Source organism: Oncorhynchus kisutch, unplaced genomic scaffold (genome assembly GCF_002021735.2).
Source record: "Oncorhynchus kisutch isolate 150728-3 unplaced genomic scaffold, Okis_V2 scaffold3357, whole genome shotgun sequence".
NCBI classification, from domain to species: domain Eukaryota; kingdom Metazoa; phylum Chordata; class Actinopteri; order Salmoniformes; family Salmonidae; genus Oncorhynchus; species Oncorhynchus kisutch.
In genome coordinates, this window is record NW_022265302.1 from 114,555 (window position 1) to 137,500 (window position 22,946).

At 43.2% G+C, this 22,946-nt stretch overlaps 1 protein-coding gene across 1 annotated transcript in view; it reads right to left on the reverse strand.

Moving 5' to 3' along the window:
• Positions 1-22,946, reverse strand: part of LOC116371558 (CUB and sushi domain-containing protein 3-like) — a 258,797-nt gene that overhangs the window by 112,961 nt on the left and 122,890 nt on the right. The window contains 1 exon segment of the mRNA XM_031820410.1: positions 9,387-9,594. Coding sequence (XP_031676270.1) covers positions 9,387-9,594 — 208 coding nt within the window.

Below are 22,946 nucleotides of genomic sequence, written 5' to 3' on the forward strand. Positions count from 1 at the left end.
AGGCAAAAACCTGAGAAAGAAATCTGGGAAATCTGAGGTTTGTAGGTTTGCCTATCCAATATACAGTGTCTATGGGGTCATATTGCACTTCCTAGGGCTTCCACTGTCAACTGTCTTTGGAACCTTGTTTGATGCTCCTAATGTGAAGGATGAGGGAATAAGAGCTGATTGACTCAGGCTCGCCCCCCCGAGTTAGCTGCCTTCCATTGCATTTCTACAGACAAAGGAATTCTCCGGTTGAAACATTATTGAAGATTTATGTTAAAAACATCCTAAAGATTGATTCTATACATCGTTTGACATGTTTCTACGAACTGTAATAGAATTTGTTGACTTTTCGTCTGGCCTGCGCGTCATGAATTTGGATTTTGGAACTAAACGCGCGAACAAAAAGGAGGTATTTGGACATAAATCATGGACTTTATCGAACAAAACAAACATTTATTGTGGAACTGGGATTCCTGGGAGTGCATTCTGATGAAGATCATCAAAGGTAAGTGAATATTTATAATGCTATTTCTGACTTCTGTCGACTCCACAACATGAATATGGATACGGCTTGTTTTGTTGTCTGAGCGCTGTACTCAGATTATTGCATGGTGTGCTTTTTCCGTAAAGTTTTGCTGATTAAAGAAGCAATAAAACCGTCCTTCTTTAGACTAGTTGAGTATGCCTAGGAACAGTGGGTTAACTGCCTGTTCATTGAAAATAAGAATTTGTTCTTAACTGACTTGCCTGGTTAAATAAAGGTAAAAATAATTTTTAAAAATCAAGTATGCTTGTGTAAGTGTGTGTGTATCAGTATATCAAGTATGCAAATGTAAGTGTGTGTGTATCAGTATATCAAGTATGCTAATGTAAGTGTGTGTGTAACAGTATGCTAATGTAAGTGTGTGTGTAACAGTATATAAAGTATGCTAATGTAAGTCTGTGTGTATCAGTATATAAAGTATGCTAATGTAAGTCTGTGTGTAACAGTATATCAAGTATACTAATGTAAGTGTGGTGTGTAACAGTATATCAAGTATGCTATTGTAAGTGTGTGTGTATCAGTATATCAAGTATGCTAATGTAAGTGTGTGTGTATCAGTATATTGCTATATTGCTATATATACTTGCTATATTGTATTTACTTTGCCATCATGGCCTTTTTTGCCTTTACCTCCCTTCTCACCTCATTTGCTCACATTGTATATAGACTTGTTTATACTGCATTATTGACTGTATGTTTGTTTTTACTTCATGTGTAACTCTGTGTCATTTTATCTGTCGAACTGCTTTGCTTTATCTTGGCCAGGTCGCAATTGTAAATGAGAACTTGTTCTCAACTTGCCTACCTGGTTAAATAAAGGTAAATAAATAAATAAATAAATATCAAGTATGCTTACGTCAGTGTGTGTAACAGTATATAAAGTATGCTAATGTAAGTATGTGTGTATCAGTATATCAAGTATGCTAATGTAAGTGTGTGTGTATCAGTATATCAAGTATGCTATTGTAAGTGTGTGTAACAGTATATCAAGTATGCTGATGTAAGTGTGTGTGTATGCTAATGTAAGTGTGTGTGTAACAGTATATCAAGTATGCTAATGTAAGTGTGTGTGTATCAGTATATCAAGTATGCTAATGTACGTGTGTGTGTATCAGTATATCAAGTATGCTAGTGTAAGTGTGTGTGTATCAGTATATCAGGTATGCTAATGTAAGTGTGTGTGTATCAGTATATCAAGTATGCTATTGTAAGTGTGTGTGTATCAGTATATCAAGTATGCTAATGTAAGTGTGTGTGTATCAGTATATCAAGTATGCTAATGTAAGTGTGTGTGTATCGGTATATCAAGTATGCTAATGTAAGTGTGTGTGTAACAGTATATCAAGTATGCTAATGTAAGTGTGTGTGTATCAGTATATCAAGTATGCTAATGTAAGTGTGTGTGTAACAGTATATCAAGTATGCTAATGTAAGTGTGTGTAACAGTATATCAAGTATGCTAATGTAAGTGTGTGTGTATCAGTATATCAAGTATGCTAATGTAAGTGTGTGTGTAACAGTATATCAAGTAGACATTTGGGCAGAGGTGTAAAATACTTTAAAGTACTACTTAAGTCTGTTTTTTTGTTGTTGTTATTTGTTACAATTCTTTACTATTTATATTTTTGACATATTTTACCTCACTACATTCGTAAAGAAAGTAATGTACTTTTTACTCCGTACATTTTCTTTAACACTCAAAAGTACGACGTTACATTTTGACCAGGAAAATTGTCTAATTCAAACACTTATCAAGAGTGTGGTCACTCCCTGGTCATCCCTACTGTCTCTGATCTGGAGGACTCACTAAACAGAGAACATCCCTACTGGCTCTGATCTGGAGGACTCACTAAACAGAGAACATCCCTGGTCGTCCCTACTGGCTCTGATCTGGAGGACTCACTAAACAGAGAACATCCCTGGTCCATCCCTACTGCCTCTGATCTGGAGGACTCACTAAACAGAGAACATCCCTGGTCGTCCCTACTGGCTCTGATCTGGAGGACTCACTAAACAGAGAACATCCCTGGTCGTCCCTACTGTCTCTGATCTGGAGGACTCACTAAACAGAGAACATTCCTGGTCGTCCCTACTGTCTCTGATCTGGAGGACTCACTAAACAGAGAACATCCCTTGTCATCTCTACTGTCTCTGATCTGGGGGACTCACTAAACAGAGAACATCCCTGGTCATCCCTACTGCCTCTGATCTGGAGGACTCACTAAACAGAGAACATCCCTGGTCATCCCTACTGCCTCTGACCTGGAGGACTCACTAAACAGAGAACATCCCCGGTCATCCCTACTGCCTCTGATCTGGAGGACTCACTAAACAGAGAACATCCCTGGTCATCCCTACTGCCTCTGACCTGGAGGACTCACTAAACAGAGAACATCCCCGGTCATCCCTACTGCCTCTGACCTGGAGGACTCACTAAACAGAGAACATCCCCGGTCATCCCTACTGCCTCTGATCTGGAGGACTCACTAAACAGAGAACATCCGTAGTCGTCCCTACTGTCTCTCACCTGGAGGACTCACTAAGCAGAGAACATCCCTGGTCACCTCTACTTCCTCTGATCTCTAAACACAAATCCTTTGTAGGTAAATGATGTCTGAGTGTTGGAGTGTTGCCCCTGGCTACCCATCAATTTTTTTAAATCATTCAATTACGCCATCTGATTTGCTTAATATCAGTAAGTTGAAATAGTTTATTTTTACTTTTGATATTTAAGTACATTGTGCCCCAGGCTATCCGTCAATATTATTATTATTTTTTGTGCCGTCTGGTTTAATATAAGGAATTTAAATGATTTATACTTTTACTCAAGTATGACAATGTATTATTTTTTTCACCACTGGATGTGGCTCGGGGTTATAGCATTTATTCCACATGACCCATCAATTTAGACAAGTGTATCTGGGAAAGCATCATCTAATATTTATAACATATATTTATCTGGACACTTTCTGTTGACCTGGAATTGTTCCTTATTGTAGGCTACTACCACTTTAAATCTTTATCACATGACCTCATGTGAATCCTTAAAGAGATGGGTGGGGCTAAAGGCTTAAGAGGGCGTGGACAATGCTGAATGGGTGGGGCTAAAGTATTAAGAGGGCGTGGACAATGCTGAATGGGTGGGGCTAAAGGTTTAAGATGGTGTGAACAATGCTAAATGGGTGGGGCTAAAGGCGTAAGAGGGTGTGAACAATGCTGAATGGGTGGGGCTAAAGGCTTAAGAGGGCATGAACAATGCTGAATGGGTGGGGCTAAAGGCTTAAGAGGGCGTGAACAATGCTGAATGGGTGGGGCTAAAGGCTTAAGAGGGCGTGAACAATACTGAATGGGTGTAGACAAAGGATAGCTCTCTATTAGGTACCAGATCATTCAAAGACCATTTTCTCCAACGTGAGTTTACAAGTGTATCAACTTTCAGAGCAGAATTACTTTCACATTGTTCCTCAACTGTACTGCATGATACACCATTTTGTAGCTCTCAGTCTCTACTTTTATCCAATGTAAAAAGAACAATAATAATAATTAAAATGTTGCCACATAAGACCGAATCCAGGTGTTGAGTCACATATGTACAACATTTCCCTCGATCTCGACAGTCCGTGAAAATGACTTTGTGAATTCAAAAATACTAAGAGCTTTTCTAATCCATCCTGTCAGTGGAAGAAATAGGGTGTTCCTCTGGGAGTTTAGAAGGTAATTGATTTCACATAACGTGACCTTTTCTGCACACTGAGCCATTTTACTGAAATCTAAATGACACAAATATTGTAGGAAGAATGAAAAAAAAAGCATTCAGTTACTGAGACACTCAACGACCGCGTCCCAACTGGCACTTTAACCCCCTTTACAGGGAGCCTTGGTCAAAAGTAGCGCACTAGATAGGGAGTTACTGAGACACTCAATGACCGCGTCCCAACTGGCACTTTAAACCCCTTTACAGGGAGCCTTGGTCAAAAGTAGCGCACTAGATAGGGAGTTACTGAGACACTCAACGACCGCGTCCCAACTGGCACTTTAAACCCCTTTACAGGGAGCCTTGGTCAAAAGTAGCGCACTAGATAGGGAGTTACTGAGACACTCAACGACCGCGTCCCAACTGGCACTTCAACCCCTTTACAGGGAGCCTTGGTCAAAAGTAGCGCACTAGATAGGGAGTTACTGAGACACTCAACGACCGCGTCCCAACTGGCACTTTAACCCCTTTACAGGGAGCCTTGGTCAAAAGTAGCGCACTAGTTAGGGAATTACTGAGCCACTCGGAAATGTCTGCATTCCTGGCTGCACACTGAACTCTTCAAGGTCTAGGGCTTGGGGACTGGGTACGTTAGAACTTAGAGAGGAAAGGTCTAGGGCTTGGGGACTGGGGACTGGTTAGACTCATCTCTTCAGTGGGTCATATGATTGAGTGTAGTCTGGCCCAGGAGTGGGAAGGTGAACGGAAAGGCTCTGGAGCAACGAACCGCCCTTGCTGTCTCTGCCTGGCCGGTTCCCCTCTTTCCACTGGGATTCTCTGCCTCTAACCCTATTACAGGGGCTGAGTCACTGGCTTGCTGGGGCTCTCTCATGCCGTCCCTGGAGGGGGTGCGTCACCTGAGTGGGTTGATTCACTGTTGTGGTCATCCTGTCTGGGTTGGCGCCCCCCCCCCCTTGGGTTGTGCCGTGGCGGAGATCTTTGTGGGCTATACTCAGCCTTGTCTCAGGATGGTAAGTTGGTGGTTGAAGATATCCCTCTAGTGGTGTGGGGGCTGTGCTTTGGCAAAGTGGGTGGGGTTATATCCTTCCTGTTTGGCCCTGTCCGGGGGTGTCCTCGGATGGGGCCACAGTGTCTCCTGACCCCTCCTGTCTCAGCCTCCAGTATTTATGCTGCAGTAGTTTATGTGTCGGGGGGCTGGGGTCAGTTTGTTATATCTGGAGTACTTCTCCTGTCCTATTCGGTGTCCTGTGTGAATCTAAGTGTGCGTTCTCTAATTCTCTCCTCTCTTTCTTTCTCTCTCTCGGAGGACCTGAGCCCTAGGACCATGCCCCAGGACTACCTGACATGATGACTCCTTGCTGTCCCCAGTCCACCTGGCCATGCTGCTGCTCCAGTTTCAACTTCCACCTGACTGTGCTGCTGCTCTAGTTTCAACTGTTCTGCCTTATTATTATTCGACCATGCTGGTCATTTATGAACATTTGAACATCTTGGCCATGTTCTGTTATAATCTCCACCCGGCACAGCCAGAAGAGGACTGGCCACCCCACATAGCCTGGTTCCTCTCTAGGTTTCTTCCTAGGTATTGGCCTTTCTAGGGAGTTTTTCCTAGCCACCGTGCTTCTACACCTGCATTGCTTGCTGTTTGGGGTTTTAGGCTGGGTTTCTGTACAGCACTTTGAGATATCAGCTGATGTACGAAGGGCTATATAAATAAATTTGATTTGATTTGATTTGATTTGATTTGATTTGATAATAACTTAGAGAGGAAAGGTCTAGGGCTTGGGGACTGGGTAGGGTTATAACATAGAGAGGAAAGGTCTAGGGCTTGGGGACTGGGGACTGGGTAGGTTATAACTTAGAGAGGAAAGGTCTAGGGCTTGGGGACTGGGTAGGTAATAACTTAGAGAGGAAAGTTCTAGGGCTTGGGGACTGGGGACTGGGTAGGCAATAACTTAGAGAGTAAAGGACTAGGGCTTGGGGACTGGGTAGGTTATAACTTAGAGAGGAAAGGTCTAGGGCTTGGGGACTGGGTAGGTTATAACTTAGAGAGGAAAGGTCTAGGGCTTAGGGACTGGGTAGGTTATAACTTAGAGAGGAAAGGTCTAGGGCTTGGGGACTGGGGACTGGGTAGGGTTATAACTTAGAGAGGAAAGGTCTAGGGCTTGGGGACTGGGTAGGGTTATAACTTAGAGAGGAAAGGTCTAGGGCTTGGGGACTGGGTAGGGTTATAACATAGAGAGGAAAGGTCTAGGGCTTGGGGACTAGGGACTGGGTAGGGTTATAACTTAGAGAGGAAAGGTCTAGGGCTTGGGGACTGGGTAGGGTTATAACTTAGAGAGGAAAGGTCTAGGGCTTGGGGACTGGTTAGGTAATAACTTAGAGAGGAAAGGTCTAGGGCTTGGGGACTGGGTAGGGTTATAACATAGAGAGGAAAGGTCTAGGGCTTGGGGACTGGGGACTGGGTAGGTAATAACATAGAGAGGAAAGGTCTAGGGCTTGGGGACTGGGTAGGTAATAACGTAGAGAGGAAAGGTCTAGGGCTTGGGGACTGGCTAGGGTTATAACTTAGAGAGGAAAGGTCTAGGGCTTGGGGACTGGCTAGGTTATAACTTAGAGAGGAAAGGTCTAGGGCTTGGGGACTGGGTAGGGTTATAACTTAGAGAGGAAAGGTCTAGGGCTTGGGGACTGGCTAGGGTTATAACTTAGAGAGGAAAGGTCTAGGGCTTGGGGACTGGGGACTGGGGACTGGGTAGGGTTATAACTTAGAGCGGAAAGGTCTAGTGCTTGGGGACTGGGTAGGGTTATAACTTAGAGAGGAAAGGTCTAGGGCTTGGGGACTGGGTAGGGTTATAACTTAGAGTGGAAAGGTCTAGGGCTTGGGGACTGGGGACTGGGTAGGGTTATAACTTAGAGAGGAAAGGTCTAGGGCTTGGGGACTGGGCAGGTTATAACTTAGAGAGGAAAGGTCTAGGGCTTGGGGACTGGGCAGGCAATAACTTAAATGCTGAGAGTTACCTGTTACCTGGAAAAGGGACTGTAAACTGTAGATGGTACATTGGTACCTTGGTACATTGGTGCATTGGCTGCAGTACCATAGGAAAGGGACTCATACGATTATACTCCTAGAGTCTATTGACGCACCAGTGCATCAATCTAAGTGACATAATAAAAGATCTCCATTAAAATCCATCAGTTTAAGTGAGATATCTGTTAAAACTAGAGATATCTGTTTAAACTAGAGATATCTGGTAAAACTAGAGATATCTATTAAAACTAGAGATATCTGTTAAAACTAGAGATATCTATTAAAACTAGAGATATCTGTTAAAACTAGAGATATCTGTTAAAACTAGAGATATCTGTTAAAACTAGAGATATCTATTAAAACTAGAGATATCTATTAAAACTAGAGATATCTATTAAAACTAGAGATATCTGTTAAAACTAGAGATATCTATTAAAACTAGAGATATCTGTTTGTTTGCATGGGCTGTGTCTCAATCCACTATATCCTTCTATGTCGCCCTTCATATCCTCTTATGTCGCCCTTCATATCCTCCTATGTCGCCATTCCGAAAAAACGGTCTTCTCACAAAACCGTTTGTAGTGGGGTGTGCCTAGTAGTCGGACAAAATGAGTATCGTTACGAATACGGACAATTATCTGAATCTGATTTATGATCAGAGCATTTTTTTGTTGTTGTAATTTTCCGTGATCTAAAGAAGAAGAAGAACCGTTGTGTTGCCAGGATCTTTCTCATGTCAGTCCTGTCCCAGGTTCTACGTGGTCCATATAACTGGCTGTCGGTTAAGAGAAAGGCGGGCTTTACGTTGATCCTGTTGTTGTGATTGGATAGAGCGAACCTGTATTTCTCAGAGAGAATGCCAAGAGTGTGCAAAACTGTCATCAAGGCAAACTGTGGCTGCTTTTAAGAATCTCAAATATACAACAACTAAAATGTGTTGGTTACTACATGATTTCCATGTGTGTTATTTCATAGTTTTAATGTCTTCACTATTATTCTACAATGTAGAAAATAGTATAAAGAAAGAACAACCCTGGAATGAGTAGGTGTGCCCAAACTTTTGACTGGTACTGCAGATATTCAGGAATCGCGACTCACCAGATACTCTCAATCAAATTCAAATGTATTTATAAAGCCCTTCTTACATCAGCTGATGTCACAAAGTGCTGTACAGAAACACCAGCCTAAAACCCCCAAACAGCAAGCAATGCAGGTGTAGAAGCACGGTGGCTAGGAAAAACTCCCTAGAAAGGCCAGAACCTAGGAAGAAACCTAGAGAAGAACCAGGCTATGAGGGGTGGCCAGTCCTCTTCTGGCTGTGCCGGGTGGAGATTATAAACCTAGAGAGGAACCAGGCTCTGAAGGGTGGCCAGTCCTCTTCTGGCTGTGCCGGGTGGAGATTATAAACCTAGAGAGGAACCAGGCTCTGAGGGGTGGCCAGTCCTCTTCTGGCTGTGCCTGGTGGAGATTATACACCTAGAGAGGAACCAGGCTCTGAGGGGTGGCCAGTCCTCTTCTGGCTGTGCCGGGTGGAGATTATACACCTAGAGAGGAACCAGGCTCTGAGGGGTGGCCAGTCCTCTTCTGGCTGTGCCGGGTGGAGATTATAAACCTAGAGAGGAACCAGGCTATGAGGGGTGGCCAGTCCTCTTCTGGCCGTGCCGGTTGGAGATTATAACAGAACATGGCCAAGATGTTCAATTGTTCATAGATGACCAGCAGGGTCAGATAATAATACTGTGTGACTCTGATATTTCTATCTCCAGACAGTTGTGTTTCTCAAACACATTATAGGTATAACCAAAGTGAAGAGATCTGTCGACGTGCCCTTGAGCAAGGCACTTAACCCTACATTTCTCCAGGGTAGCCGTTGACAACGGCAGACCCCTGACCGTGACCCCAACTCTCCGAGGGTGTCTCACAGGGGAATTGGAATATGCAACAACAACAAAAAATCCCATTTCCATTTCACGAGAATAAAACACGCTTGTATATATGTGTGAAACAGGACAAATATAAAAACTCACCTAATTATAATTATTATTATTCCATCAGTTGGCTTTAGTTTAAAAGTGTTATTAAATTTAAAAAAACATAAACAATCCACTCACCAGATACTGGGCGGCTCTGATCCTTCTATCTCCAGAGAGCCGTGTTTGTCCTCTATCTGGAAGTCAGTGAACACCAGTGAGATGGTGTCTCCAGGGTCAGCCAGCACCGTCCACTTACATTCCCCAGCGTTGGACAGATCACTGAGGTATTCAGGGCTGGAGATGATCCCACTGGACCCTCTCAACGTCCCGCCACACGTGTTCTCAGCTGCGGTGGTGTGGGAGGGGGGGGGGGGGGAGAGTTCCCAATTGTCATACATGAGTAAAAGTAAAATAGCTTTATGAAAAATGACTCAAGTAAAAAAGTGAATGTCACTTAAGTATCTAAAGTAAAAGTCACTTAAGTATCTAAAGTGAAAGTCACTTAAGTATCTAAAGTGAAAGTCACTTAAGTATCTAAAGTGAAAGTCACTTAAGTATCTAAAGTGAAAGTCACTTAAGTATCTAAAGTGAAAGTCACTTAAGTATCTAAAGTGAAAGTCACTTAAGTATCTAAAGTGAAAGTCACTTATGTATCTAAAGTGAAAGTCACTTAAGTATCTAAAGTAAAAGTATAAATAAAAAATGTCAAAGTGCTTATAATATATTAAACAAAACAGACGGCACAATTTAAATGTTTTACAGAGAGCAAGGGGAACAGTCCAACACTCAGACATCATTTACAAACAAAGCATGTGTGTTTAGTAAAAATCTGTCAGATCTGAGGCAATAGAGATGACCAGGGATGTTCTCTTGATAAGTGTGTGACCAGGACCATTTTCCTATTCTGCTAAGCATTCCAAATGTAATGAGTACTTTTGGGATGTCGGGGATAATGTATGTAGGTATTATTCTCTTTAATAATGTAGTAAAGTAAAAGTACTTCAAGTATGTTTACTGAAGTACTTTGCGTCACTGCTCAGCTGTCAAACAAACAGAAGAACACAGTGGGGCAAAAAAGTTAATACTTATTTTCCACCATAATTTGCAAATAAATTCATAAAAAATCCTACAATGTGATTTTCTGGATTTTTTTCTCTCTCATTTTGTCTGTCATAGTTGAAGTGTATCTATGATGAAAATTACAGGCCTCTCTCATCTTTTTAAGTGGGAGAACTTGCACAATTGGTGGCTGACTAAATACTTTTTTTCCCCCACTGTATGTTTAATATCAATTAATCTGTTGGCTCTGTTCCAATATGTAGACTAGAATAATACTAAGAATGAAGCCATGTATTCGGCTATACTGTATGTATTCCAAGTTGTATGCTAGCTAGTATGGATATGACAGCATGGATAAGAGTCCAAGGTATCCGGATTTACAGGATCAATTGGCTGTGTTCCAAAGCCCCCTGTCTGCTCTTCTCCTTTCTGTCTGAGGGGTTCAGAAACCTTTGGTTCGTCAGAAGACTCAGACAACCACAACAGATTCCAAAACCATTCTGGTCCAATATCTAGATTCTACATTAACATGCCACATAGAATGAAGCATCTGGGTTCCGGTGTTGGCCACGCGTTCTAAGTGATAGTCTAGTATATTGGAATGTCATCTTTATGTTCTTGGCCTCAATAAGCGAGCGGGCGCTTGAAGAACACAGCATCTGAGCCACACTATGATGAGGCCTTTATAACGTACCACCAGAGATGTTCACAAGTCTTTGAGGTAGAGTCCAAGTCAAGTATTTTAGGGCCAAGTCTAAGTCAAGTCTCAAGTCTTTTAGGGCCAAGTCTAAGTCAAGTCTCAAGTCTTTTAGGGCCAAGTCTAAGTCAAGTCTCAAGTCTTTTAGGGCCAAGTCTAAGTCAAGTCTCAAGTCTTTTAGGGCCAAGTCTAAGTCAAGTCTCAAGTCTTTTAGGGCCAAGTCTAAGTCAAGTCTCAAGTCTTTTAGGGCCAAGTCTAAGTCAAGTCTCAAGTCCCTTTTAGCAATGGCTTTCTGCCTGCTGTGGGTTAAGTCCATAAACCATGTAAATGATTTGAAGAGACTCTTGTATGAAAGAAAGCACATCAGGCACTCTTTCAATCAAAATACATTTCCTTTTAAAATGTAGACAGTTTACATTGATAAAAGTAATTGTTCAGGATATTTAAAAAACAATCTAATGTAACATTTTAAAGGATATTTTGTGGCAGACATTGTCTATATTTCACTTCATTCAATCACACAAACAGAAAATCTGTAGGTGAGGGAAGATAAATGACAAGCATGAATGTAAACCAAAATGACTGACAACTATTCAATAACTGCACTACTAAAGTGTCCTATAAAAATATCAAATGTAATGACCTTTTATCCATAAAATAGACTTCCTGACCTGGACACTTTAACAGAAATATAATCTCCTGTAACAAGTAGTAAATTACATCCTGTGGCCCCCTTTAGACAGAGAACATTTATGTTGCGGACAGGTGACATTTCAGAAAGATCAAGTTTGTCAGCGTTCCTGCACTGAGCCCGGCACGATGAGGGCACATGATGGAGGCCTCCATGACTAAACACTCTCCCCACTGGGGGTGCTGGAGGCTGGCACAACCAACACTGTCATTGCTACCTGCTTGAGCCTTGAAAAGTCTTTTGCATGGACCCCCCCCCCCAAAAAAAAAAAGTCCAAGCAAATCAACTTCATTTCCATCAGAAGATACTTCAATGTAGTGAAGAATCTCTGCTCTGAAGACTTTATGTCTCTTTTTTCTTCTTGCTGCGGTAGTCAGAGAACATTCTGGAGGTTTCACCAGGTGCTCTTCTTCTCCACTACTGCTCTGCGTAACGGTGACTTTCCTCAGACAAAACAAGGTCTGGAGAAAAAAAATAATGTATAAAATAATGTATATAATCAAGAATATAACAGTAAACATTATACATGAAAAAAACGAATCATTATTTTGAATTGCAAGTGACATAGAAAGTATTGCTTGTTGCAATGTATTGTACCCCTGTACCAATCAGACTGTCCTTCAATTCAGTTTTATATTCACGTGGTCATGAGGACATCACGATCAAGTCAGAACAGGCAGACAGATGGATCCAGCAGCGCAGCTCATTATGTATTACATTGTCACCAAAATGGACGTTTTTGTTGCCTGTTCATCCGAGTACTCCATTCTAACATTCACAAACAACCCCCCCCCCTGGAATCTGGTGTTTGAGTGACTGCTACAGTGCTTTTACTAGACTGAAAAGGTGACGAGCTTGTGCTCGGGAATACTTTGCAGATGGAAATTGAGTGACAGCGCACAAGGAAGGGCAGCACTGAGTGTCACAACTTTCTCCCCCTGAGTAAGGTCAGTGGCCTAGACAAAACGGGTCCAAAAAATGTCCACTAACTCCAATAGCTGTCTCCATTCCCTTGGTGATAAACAGAGCTCCTTGTGTCCTTGGGCTTCAAGTAGACTATTGAGGCTTTGTTGATTCGGATCGGTGACGGTTTTAACCAGCCGGAGGATGGAACTCCATCTGGTAGACACAGCAGCAGGGATAATACCATACTACGATTCACTCATTCTTTATGTACATATTCTTTATCCCTTTACACTTGTGTGTATAAGGTAGTAGCTGTGGAATTGTTAGGTTAGATTACTCGTTGGTTATTACTGCGTTGTCGGAACTAGAAGCACAAGCATTTCGCTGCACTCGCATTAACATCTGCTAACCATGTGACCATTAACATCTGCTAACCATGTGACCATTAAACATCTGCTAAACCATGTGACCATTAACATCTGCTAACCATGTGACCATTAAACATCTGCTAAACCATGTGTATGTGACAAATAACACTTTGATTTGACTCCGAACTCAGCTTCAAAATGCTTCTTTCAGACCCCAGGTGGTATTCTTTCAGACCACAGGTAGTATTCTTTCAGACCACAGGTAGTATTCTTTCAGAGCACAGGTAGTATTCTTTCAGACCACAGGTAGTATTCTTTCAGACCACAGGTAGTATTCTTTCAGAACACAGGTGGTATTCTTTCAGACCACAGGTAGTATTCTTTCAGACCACAGGTAGTATTCTTTCAGACCACAGGTGGTATTCTTTCAGACCACAGGTGGTATTCTTTCAGACCACAGGTAGTATTCTTTCAGACCACAGGTAGTATTCTTTCAGACCACAGGTAGTATTCTTTCAGACCACAGGTAGTATTCTTTCAGACCACAGGTAGTATTCTTTCAGACCACAGGTAGTATTCTTTCAGACCACAGGTAGTATTCTTTCAAACCACAGGTAGTATTCTTTCAGACCACAGGTAGTATTCTTTCAGACCACAGGTAGTATTCTTTCAGACCACAGGTAGTATTCTTTCAGACCACAGGTAGTATTCTTTCAGACCACAGGTAGTATTCTTTCAGACCACAGGTAGTATTCTTTCAGACCACAGGTAGTATTCTTTCAGACCACAGGTAGTATTCTTTCAGACCACAGGTAGTATTCTTTCAGACCACAGGTAGTATTCTTTCAGACCACAGGTGGTATTCTTTCAGACCACAGGTAGTATTCTTTCAGACCACAGGTAGTATTCTTTCAGACCACAGGTAGTATTCTTTCAGACCACAGGTAGTATTCTTTCAGACCACAGGTAGTATTCTTTCAGACCACAGGTAGTATTCTTTCAGACCACAGGTAGTATTCTTTCAGACCACAGGTAGTATTCTTTCAGACCACAGGTAGTATTCTTTCAGACCACAGGTAGTATTCTTTCAGACCACAGGTAGTATTCTTTCAGACCACAGGTAGTATTCTTTCAGACCACAGGTAGTATTCTTTCAGACCACAGGTAGTATTCTTTCAGACCACAGGTAGAATTCTTTCAGACCACAGGTAGTATTCTTTCAGACCACAGGTAGTATTCTTTCAGACCACAGGTGGTATTCTTTCAGACCACAGGTAGTATTCTTTCAGACCACAGGTAGTATTCTTTCAGACCACAGGTAGTATTCTTTCAGACCACAGGTGGTATTCTTTCAGACCACAGGTAGTATTCTTTCAGACCACAGGTAGTATTCTTTCAGACCACAGGTAGTATTCTTTCAGACCACAGGTAGTATTCTTTCAGACCACAGGTAGTATTCTTTCAGACCACAGGTAGTATTCTTTCAGACCACAGGTGGTATTCTTTCAGACCACAGGTAGTATTCTTTCAGACCACAGGTAGTATTCTTTCAGACCACAGGTAGTATTCTTTCAGACCACAGGTAGTATTCTTTCAGACCACAGGTAGTATTCTTTCAGACCACAGGTGGCATTCTTTCAGACCACAGGTAGTATTCTTTCAGACCACAGGTAGTATTCTTTCAGACCACAGGTGGTATTCTTTCAGACCACAGGTAGTATTCTTTCAGACCACAGGTAGTATTCTTTCAGACCACAGGTAGTATTCTTTCAGACCACAGGTAGTATTCTTTCAGACCACAGGTAGTATTCTTTCAGACCACAGGTAGTATTCTTTCAGACCACAGGTGGTATTCTTTCAGACCACAGGTAGTATTCTTTCAGACCACAGGTAGTATTCTTTCAGACCACAGGTAGTATTCTTTCAGACAACAGGTGGTATTCTTTCAGACCACAGGTGGTATTCTTTCAGACCACAGGTAGTATTCTTTCAGACCACAGGTAGTATTCTCTCAGACCACAGGTAGTATTCTTTCAGACCACAGGTAGTATTCTTTCAGACCACAGGTGGTATTCTTTCAGACCACAGGTAGTATTCTTTCAGACCACAGGTAGTATTCTTTCAGACCACAGGTAGTATTCTTTCAGACCACAGGTAGTATTCTTTCAGACCACAGGTAGTATTCTTTCAGACCACAGGTGGTATTCTTTCAGACCACAGGTAGTATTCTTTCAGACCACAGGTAGTATTCTTTCAGACCACAGGTAGTATTCTTTCAGACCACAGGTAGTATTCTTTCAGACCACAGGTGGTATTCTTTCAGACCACAGGTAGTATTCTTTCAGACCACAGGTAGTATTCTTTCAGACCACAGGTAGTATTCTTTCAGACCCCAGGTGGTATTCTTTCAGACCACAGGTAGTATTCTTTCAGACCACAGGTAGTATGCAGTAAAGCTGTACAGTTGAGTTATCTCAGCCATCACACTGTTTATGATTTGTTTAGTGTTTCCTTTAGTCCATCTCTTACTCACCAGTTGTAATGAACGGGGGGACAAATCACTGTAAGCTCTGTTGCCTGCAGTTGGTTTGGATAGCTTCTACATCAGCATCTTCACCAAATTATTCCCGTATGCTGGGGTTATCATCATCATCATCATCATCATCACCATCATCATCATCATCAATATCAATATCAATATCATCACCATCATCATCGTCATCATCATCATCAATATCATCACCATCATCATCATCAATATCAATATCATCATCATCATCATCAATATCATCATCATCATCATCATCGCTTGCTTTGGGGAAACAAACTGTGAAGGCCTTTTTCCATATTTGCAGCGTTATCACATAATATATAATCTAAATGTATGTTTGATGTCAAAATGATCACATATTACTTTACATTGTATTGCTGATTCTCCCCCCCCCCCCCAGGGTGTGACCCTGTGAGTCTATCACAGCTCAACAGAACTGTCTCCAGCAATAGGAGTTCATTTCTCTTCCGTGGACCATGTAATGGGACGGCAGGGTAGCCTAGTGGTTAGAGACAGGTAGCCTAGTGGTTAGAGACAGGTAGCCTAGTGGTTAGAGACAGGTAGCCTAGTGGTTAGAGACAGGTAGCCTAGTGGTTAGAGTGTAGAGGGGGCAGGGTAGCCTAGTGGTTAGAGTGTATAGGCGGCAGGGTAGCCTAGCGGTTAGAGACAGGTAGCCTAGTGGTTAGAGACAGGTTATCCTAGTGGTTAGAGACAGGTAGACTAGTGGTTAGAGACAGGTAGCCTAGTGGTTAGAGACAGGTAGCCTAGTGGTTAGAGACAGGTAGCCTAGTGGTTAGAGACAGGTAGGCTAGTGGTTAGAGACAGGTAGCCTAGTGGTTAGAGACAGGCAGCCTAGTGGTTAGAGTGTAGAGGCGGCAGGGTAGCCTAGTGGTTAGAGTGTATATGCGGCAGGGTAGCCTAGTGGTTAGAGTGTAGAGATGGCAGTGTAGCCTAGTGGTAAGAGCAGGCAGCCTAGTGGTTAGAGACAGGTAGCCTAGTGGTTAGAGACAGGTAGCCTAGTGGTTAGAGCAGGCAGCCTAGTGGTTAGAGACAGGTAGCCTAGTGGTTAGAGACAGGTAGCCTAGTGGTTAGAGACAGGTAGCCTAGTGGTTAGAGACAGGTAGCCTAGTGGTTAGAGACAGGTAGCCTAGTGGTTAGAGACAGGTAGCCTAGTGGTTAGAGCCAGGTAGCCTAGTGGTTAGAGACAGGTAGCCTAGTGGTTAGAGACAGATAGCCTAGTGGTTCGAGTGTAGAGGCGGCAGGGTAGCCTAGTGGTTAGAGTGTATAGGCGGCAGGGTAGCCTAGTGGTTAGAGTGTAGAGATGGCAGTGTAGCCTAGTGGTTAGAGCAGGCAGCCTAGTGGTTAGAGACAGGTAGCCTAGTGGTTAGAGACAGGTAGCCTAGTGGTTAGAGCAGGCAGCCTAGTGGTTAGAGACAGGTAGCCTAGTGGTTAGAGACAGGTAGCCTAGTGGTTAGAGACAGGTAGACTAGTGGTTAGAGACAGGTAGCCTAGTGGTTAGAGACAGGTAGCCTAGTGGTTAGAGACAGGTAGCCTAGTGGTTAGAGACAGGAAGCCTAGTGGTTAGAGACAGGTAGCCTAGTGGTTAGAGACAGGTAGCCTAGTGGTTAGAGAGTAGAGGGGGCAGGGTAGCCTAGTGGTTAGAGACAGGTAGCCTAGTGGTTAGAGACAGGTAGCCTAGTGGTTAGAGACAGGTAGCCTAGTGGTTAGAGACAGGTAGCCTAGTGGTTAGAGTGTAGAGGCGGCAGGGTAGCCTAGTGGTTAGAGTGTATAGGTGGCAGGGTAGCCTAGTGGTTAGAGTGTAGAGATGGCAGGACCAGGTTACAACAGAAAGTATATTACATCTCAGAGTGTAAATCGCCGAGATGTAATTTAATCATCTCTGCTAACAAGCTAGCCTACCTAGCTAGCCTAGCCTAGCTTTCTGACAACCCACCTCTTATTAACCTTTCACCAAATATTTCACAGTAATACATTTCCGGGTTAGCTAAAAAGATGCCACACAGGAAAGCTAGCTATATCAAACTAGCATCTGCTAAACAGACTACTATTAGTCTAACCACATTGTAGTGTTGTTAGCTAGCTAGCCTAACTGACCTTTTCGCAGGTGAGTTTTCAAAAGGTCGGATGAAGTTAGATGCAGAATGCGATAGCATCTGTTATGATAATTCCACACGTTTTGTAAACACCATTTCATTATTATTTTTTGCCACAGGCATTATACTGCAGGTTCTCGTAACCACATTGAATAGGGAAAACTTCACCACTTATCAACATGAATGTAGTGATTATCATAACGTACTGTACGCTATAAACATGAGATGAAGTGATTATCGTAACGTATAGTAAGCTATCATAATAAGATGTAGTGATTACAGCTGACGAGGTACAAATCTGTTGTTCTGCTCCTGAACAGGCAGTTAACCCACTGTTCCTAGACCAGTTAACCCACTGTTCCTAGACCAGTTAACCCACTGTTCCCAGACCAGTTAACCCACTGTTCCTAGACCAGTTAACCCACTGTTCCTAGACCAGTTAACCCTCTGTTCCTAGACCAGTTAACCCACTGTTCCTAGACCAGTTAACCCACTGTTCCTAGACCAGTTAACCCACTGTTCCTAGACCAGTTAACCCACTGTTCCTAGACCAGTTAACCCACTGTTCCTAGACCAGTTAACACACTGTTCCTAGACCAGTTAACACACTGTTCCTAGACCAGTTAACACACTGTTCCTAGACCAGTTAACCCACTGTTCCTAGACCAGTTAACCCACTGTTCCTAGACCAGTTAACCCACTGTTCCTAGACCAGTTAACCCACTGTTCCTAGACCAGTTAACCCACTGTTCCTAGACCAGTTAACCCACTGTTCCTAGACCAGTTAACCCACTCTTCCTAGACCAGTTAACCCACTGTTCCTAGACCAGTTAACCCACTGTTCCTAGACCAGTTAACCCACTGTTCCTAGACCAGTTAACCCACTGTTCCTAGACCAGTTAACCCACTGTTCCTAGACCAGTTAACCCACTGTTCCTAGACCAGTTAACCCACTGTTCCTAGACCAGTTAACCGACTGTTCCTAGACCAGTTAACCCACTGTTCCTAGACCAGTTAACCCACTGTTCCTAGACCAGTTAACCCACTGTTCCTAGACCAGTTAACCCACTGTTCCCAGACCAGTTAACCCACTGTTCCTAGACCAGTTAACCCACTGTTCCTAGACCAGTTAACCCACTGTTCCTAGACCAGTTAACCCACTGTTCCTAGACCAGTTAACCCACTGTTCCTAGACCAGTTAACCCACTGTTCCTAGACCAGTTAACCCACTCTTCCTAGACCAGTTAACCCACTGTTCCTAGACCAGTTAACCCACTGTTCCTAGACCAGTTAACCCACTGTTCCTAGACCAGTTAACCCACTGTTCCTAGACCAGTTAACCCACTGTTCCTAGACCAGTTAACCCACTGTTCCTAGACCAGTTAACCCACTGTTCCTAGACCAGTTAACCGACTGTTCCTAGACCAGTTAACCCACTGTTCCTAGACCAGTTAACCCACTGTTCCTAGACCAGTTAACCCACTGTTCCTAGACCAGTTAACCCACTGTTCCCAGACCAGTTAACCCACTGTTCCTAGACCAGTTAACCCACTGTTCCTAGACCAGTTAACCCAATGTTCCTAGGCCAGTTAACCCACTGTTCCTAGACCAGTTAACCCACTGTTCCTAGACCAGTTAACCCACTGTTCCTAGACCAGTTAACCCACTGTTCCTAGACCAGTTAACCCACTGTTCCTACACCAGTTAACCCACTGTTCCTAGACCAGTTAACCCACTGTTCCTAGACCAGTTAACCGACTGTTCCTAGACCAGTTAACCGACTGTTCCTAGACCAGTTAACCGACTGTTCCTAGACCAGTTAACCCACTGTTCCTAGACCAGTTAACCCACTGTTCCTAGACCAGTTAACCCACTGTTCCTAGACCAGTTAACCCACTGTTCCTAGACCAGTTAACCCACTGTTCCTAGACCAGTTAACCCACTGTTCCTAGACCAGTTAACCCACTGTTCCTAGGCCGTCATTGAAAATAATCTCTGAGGTTCAAAAAGAACGTAATAATGTTTCCCCGTCTCCTTCTAACAACCTGCAATTTATCATTGGGGTTCTCCTGATTGCTAAAGTTAGCAGGAGAGAAACATAAGAGTGTTGACCAGAACACAGCCTTTAATGCTGTGAAATTGTGTGTTTTCATTGTGCAGAACATCACACACCAGCTGAATGCTAATAATGCAGCATACCATGTCACTCTCTGTTACCATATCTCTCCTTCTCTCTTTCTCTCTCCGTCTCTATTTCTCTCCCTCTCTAGCTCTCTCTCATTCTGTTTATGTCTCTCTCTCTCTACCCCTCTCTTGCTCTCCATCTCTTTTTCTCTCCCTCTCTACCTCTCTCATTCTGTTTATGTCTCGCTCTCTCTACCTCTTTCTCGCTCTCCATCTCTTTTTCTCTCCCTCTCTAGCTCTCTCTCATTCTGTTTATGTCTCTCTCTCTCTCTACCCCTCTCTTGCTCTCCATCTCTATTTCTCTCCCTCTCTACCTCTCTCTCATTCTGTTTATGTCTCTCTCTCTCTCTCCCTCCAACTGAACAAAAATATAAACGCAACATGTAAAATGTTAGTCCCATCATTTTAAATAAAAGATCCCAGAAAATGTCCATACGCGCAAAAAGTTTATTTTTCGCAAATATTGTGCACAAAATTGTTTCATTTGTCAAGGTAATCCATCCGCCTGACAGCTGTGGCATATCAAGAGGCTGATTAAACAGCATAATCATTACACAGGTGCACCTTGTGCTGGGGAGAATAAAAGGCCACTCTAAAATGTGCAGTTTTGTCACAGAACACAATGTCTAACGTTTTGAGGGAGTGTGCAATTGGCATGCTGACTGCAGAAATGTCCAACAGAGCTGTTGCCAGATCAATTAATGTTCATTTCTCTACCAACGTTGTTTTAGAGAATTTGGCAGTACATCCAAATGGCTTCACAACCGCAGACCACGTGAAAACCAGCCCGGGACCTCCACATTCCAGCTTCCACACTGTGGGATCATCTGAGGAGGAGAAGGGGGGATGCTGAGGAGTATTTCTGTCTGTAATAAGCCCAATTTTGTGGGGAAAATGTCATTCTGATTGGTTGGGCTTGACAACCACAGTGGGTGGACCTGGCTCCCAAGTGAGTGGGCCTATGCCCTCACTCCCCAGTCATGTGAAATCCATAGATTGGGGCCAAATTAATTTATTTCAATTGACTGATTTCCTTCTATGAACTGTAACTCAGTAAAATACTTGAAATGATTATTGCTTATTTCTTATCTGCTGCTACCACCACTTTCTTTTTTTCACAGAGAAGTATAAAGATCAAATCAAATCAAACTTTATTAGTCACATGCGCCGAATACAACAAAGTGTGGACGTACCTGTGAAATGCTTTACTGACAAGGAGTGGAGACTATATACAGGGGGTAACGGTACAGAGTCAATGTGGAGACTATATACAGGGTATTACGGTACAGAGTCAATGTGGAGGCTATATACAGGGGGTAACGGTACAGAGTCAATGTGGAGACTATATACAGGGTATTACGGTACAGAGTCAATGTGGAGACTATATACAGGGTATTACGGTACAGAGTCAATGTGGAGACTATATACAGGGTATTACGGTACAGAGTCAATGTGGAGGCTATATACAGGGTATTACGGTACAGAGTCAATGTGGAGACTATATACCGGGTATTACGGTACAGAGTCAATGTGGAGGCTATATACAGGGTATTACGGTACAGAGTCAATGTGGAGGCTATATACAGGGGGTACTGGTACAGAGTCAATGTGGAGGCTATATACAGGGGGTACCGGTACAGAGTCAATGTGGAGGCTATATACAGGGGTACCAGTACAGAGTCAATGTGGAGGCTATATACAGGGGTACCGGTACAGAGTCAATGTGGAGGCTATATACAGGGGGTACCGGTACAGAGTCAATGTGGAGGCTATAAACAGGGGGTACCGGTACAGAGTCAATGTGGAGGCTATATACAGGGGGTACCGGTACAGAGTCAATGTGGAGGCTATATACAGGGGGTACCGGTACAGAGTCTATGTGGAGGCTATATACAGGGGGGTACCGGTACAGAGTCAATGTGGAGGCTATATACAGGGGGTACCGGTACAGAGTCAATGTGGAGGCTATATACAGGGGGTACCGGTACAGAGTCAATGTGGAGGTTAAATACAAGGTGTTACGGTACAGAGTCAATGTGGAGGCTATATACAGAAGGTACCGGTACAGAGTCAATGTGGAGGCTATATACAGAAGGTACCGGTACAGAGTCAATGTGGAGGCTATAAACAGGGTGTTACGGTACAGAGTCAATGTGGAGGCTATATACAGGGGGGTACCGGTACAGAGTCAATGTGGAGGCTATATACAGAGGGTACCGGTACAGAGTCAATGTGGAGGCTATATACAGGAGGTACCGGTACAGAGTCAATGTGGAGGCTATATACAGGAGGTACCGGTACTGAGTCAGTGTAGAGGTTATGTACAGGAGGTACCGGTACTGAGTCAGTGTAGAGGTTATGTACAGGAGGTACCGGTACTGAGTCAGTGTGCGGAGGTACAGGTTAGAGGTCATTTGTACTTGTATGTAAGTGTGAAGTGACTATGTATAGATAATAAACAGCGAGTAGCAGCAGTGTACAAAACAAATGGGGGGGGGGGGGGGGGGGGGGTCAATGTAATAGTCTGGGTGGCCATTTGATTAACTGTTCAACAGTCTTATGTCTTGGGGGGTAGAAGCTGTTAAGGAGCCTTTTGGTCCTAGACTTGGCGCCGGTACCACTTGCTGTACGGTAGCAGAGAAAACAGTCTATGACTTGGGTGACTGGAGTCTCTGACAATTTTATGGGCTTTGGCAGGGCTTTCACAGTTTTCACATCATTTAGGATGTGACACTGGGCCTTGCAAGCTGAATCCTTTGATAGTTATGTACTCTGGTCACGGGCTGTCAGAGCTGCCAAGGCAGCCGGGGACATAAGGAAAACCATGAAACAGTCCCCTGTTAGGCATCAGACTATAGGGCAACGGGATGTGAATGGATTTAGGGTAGATTCAAATGAAGAATATGATTGGAGGATGCTATTCTGAAAGTGTTCAGACCCCATGGCTGTTCCCACCTTTTGTTACAATACAGTCTTATTAAAAAATGGATTATATCATTTTCTCACCCCCTTTGTCAATCTACACACGATAACCACATAATGACATCACAATAACCACATAATGACATCACAATAACTCATAATGACATCACAATAACCACATAATGACATCACAATAACCACATAAT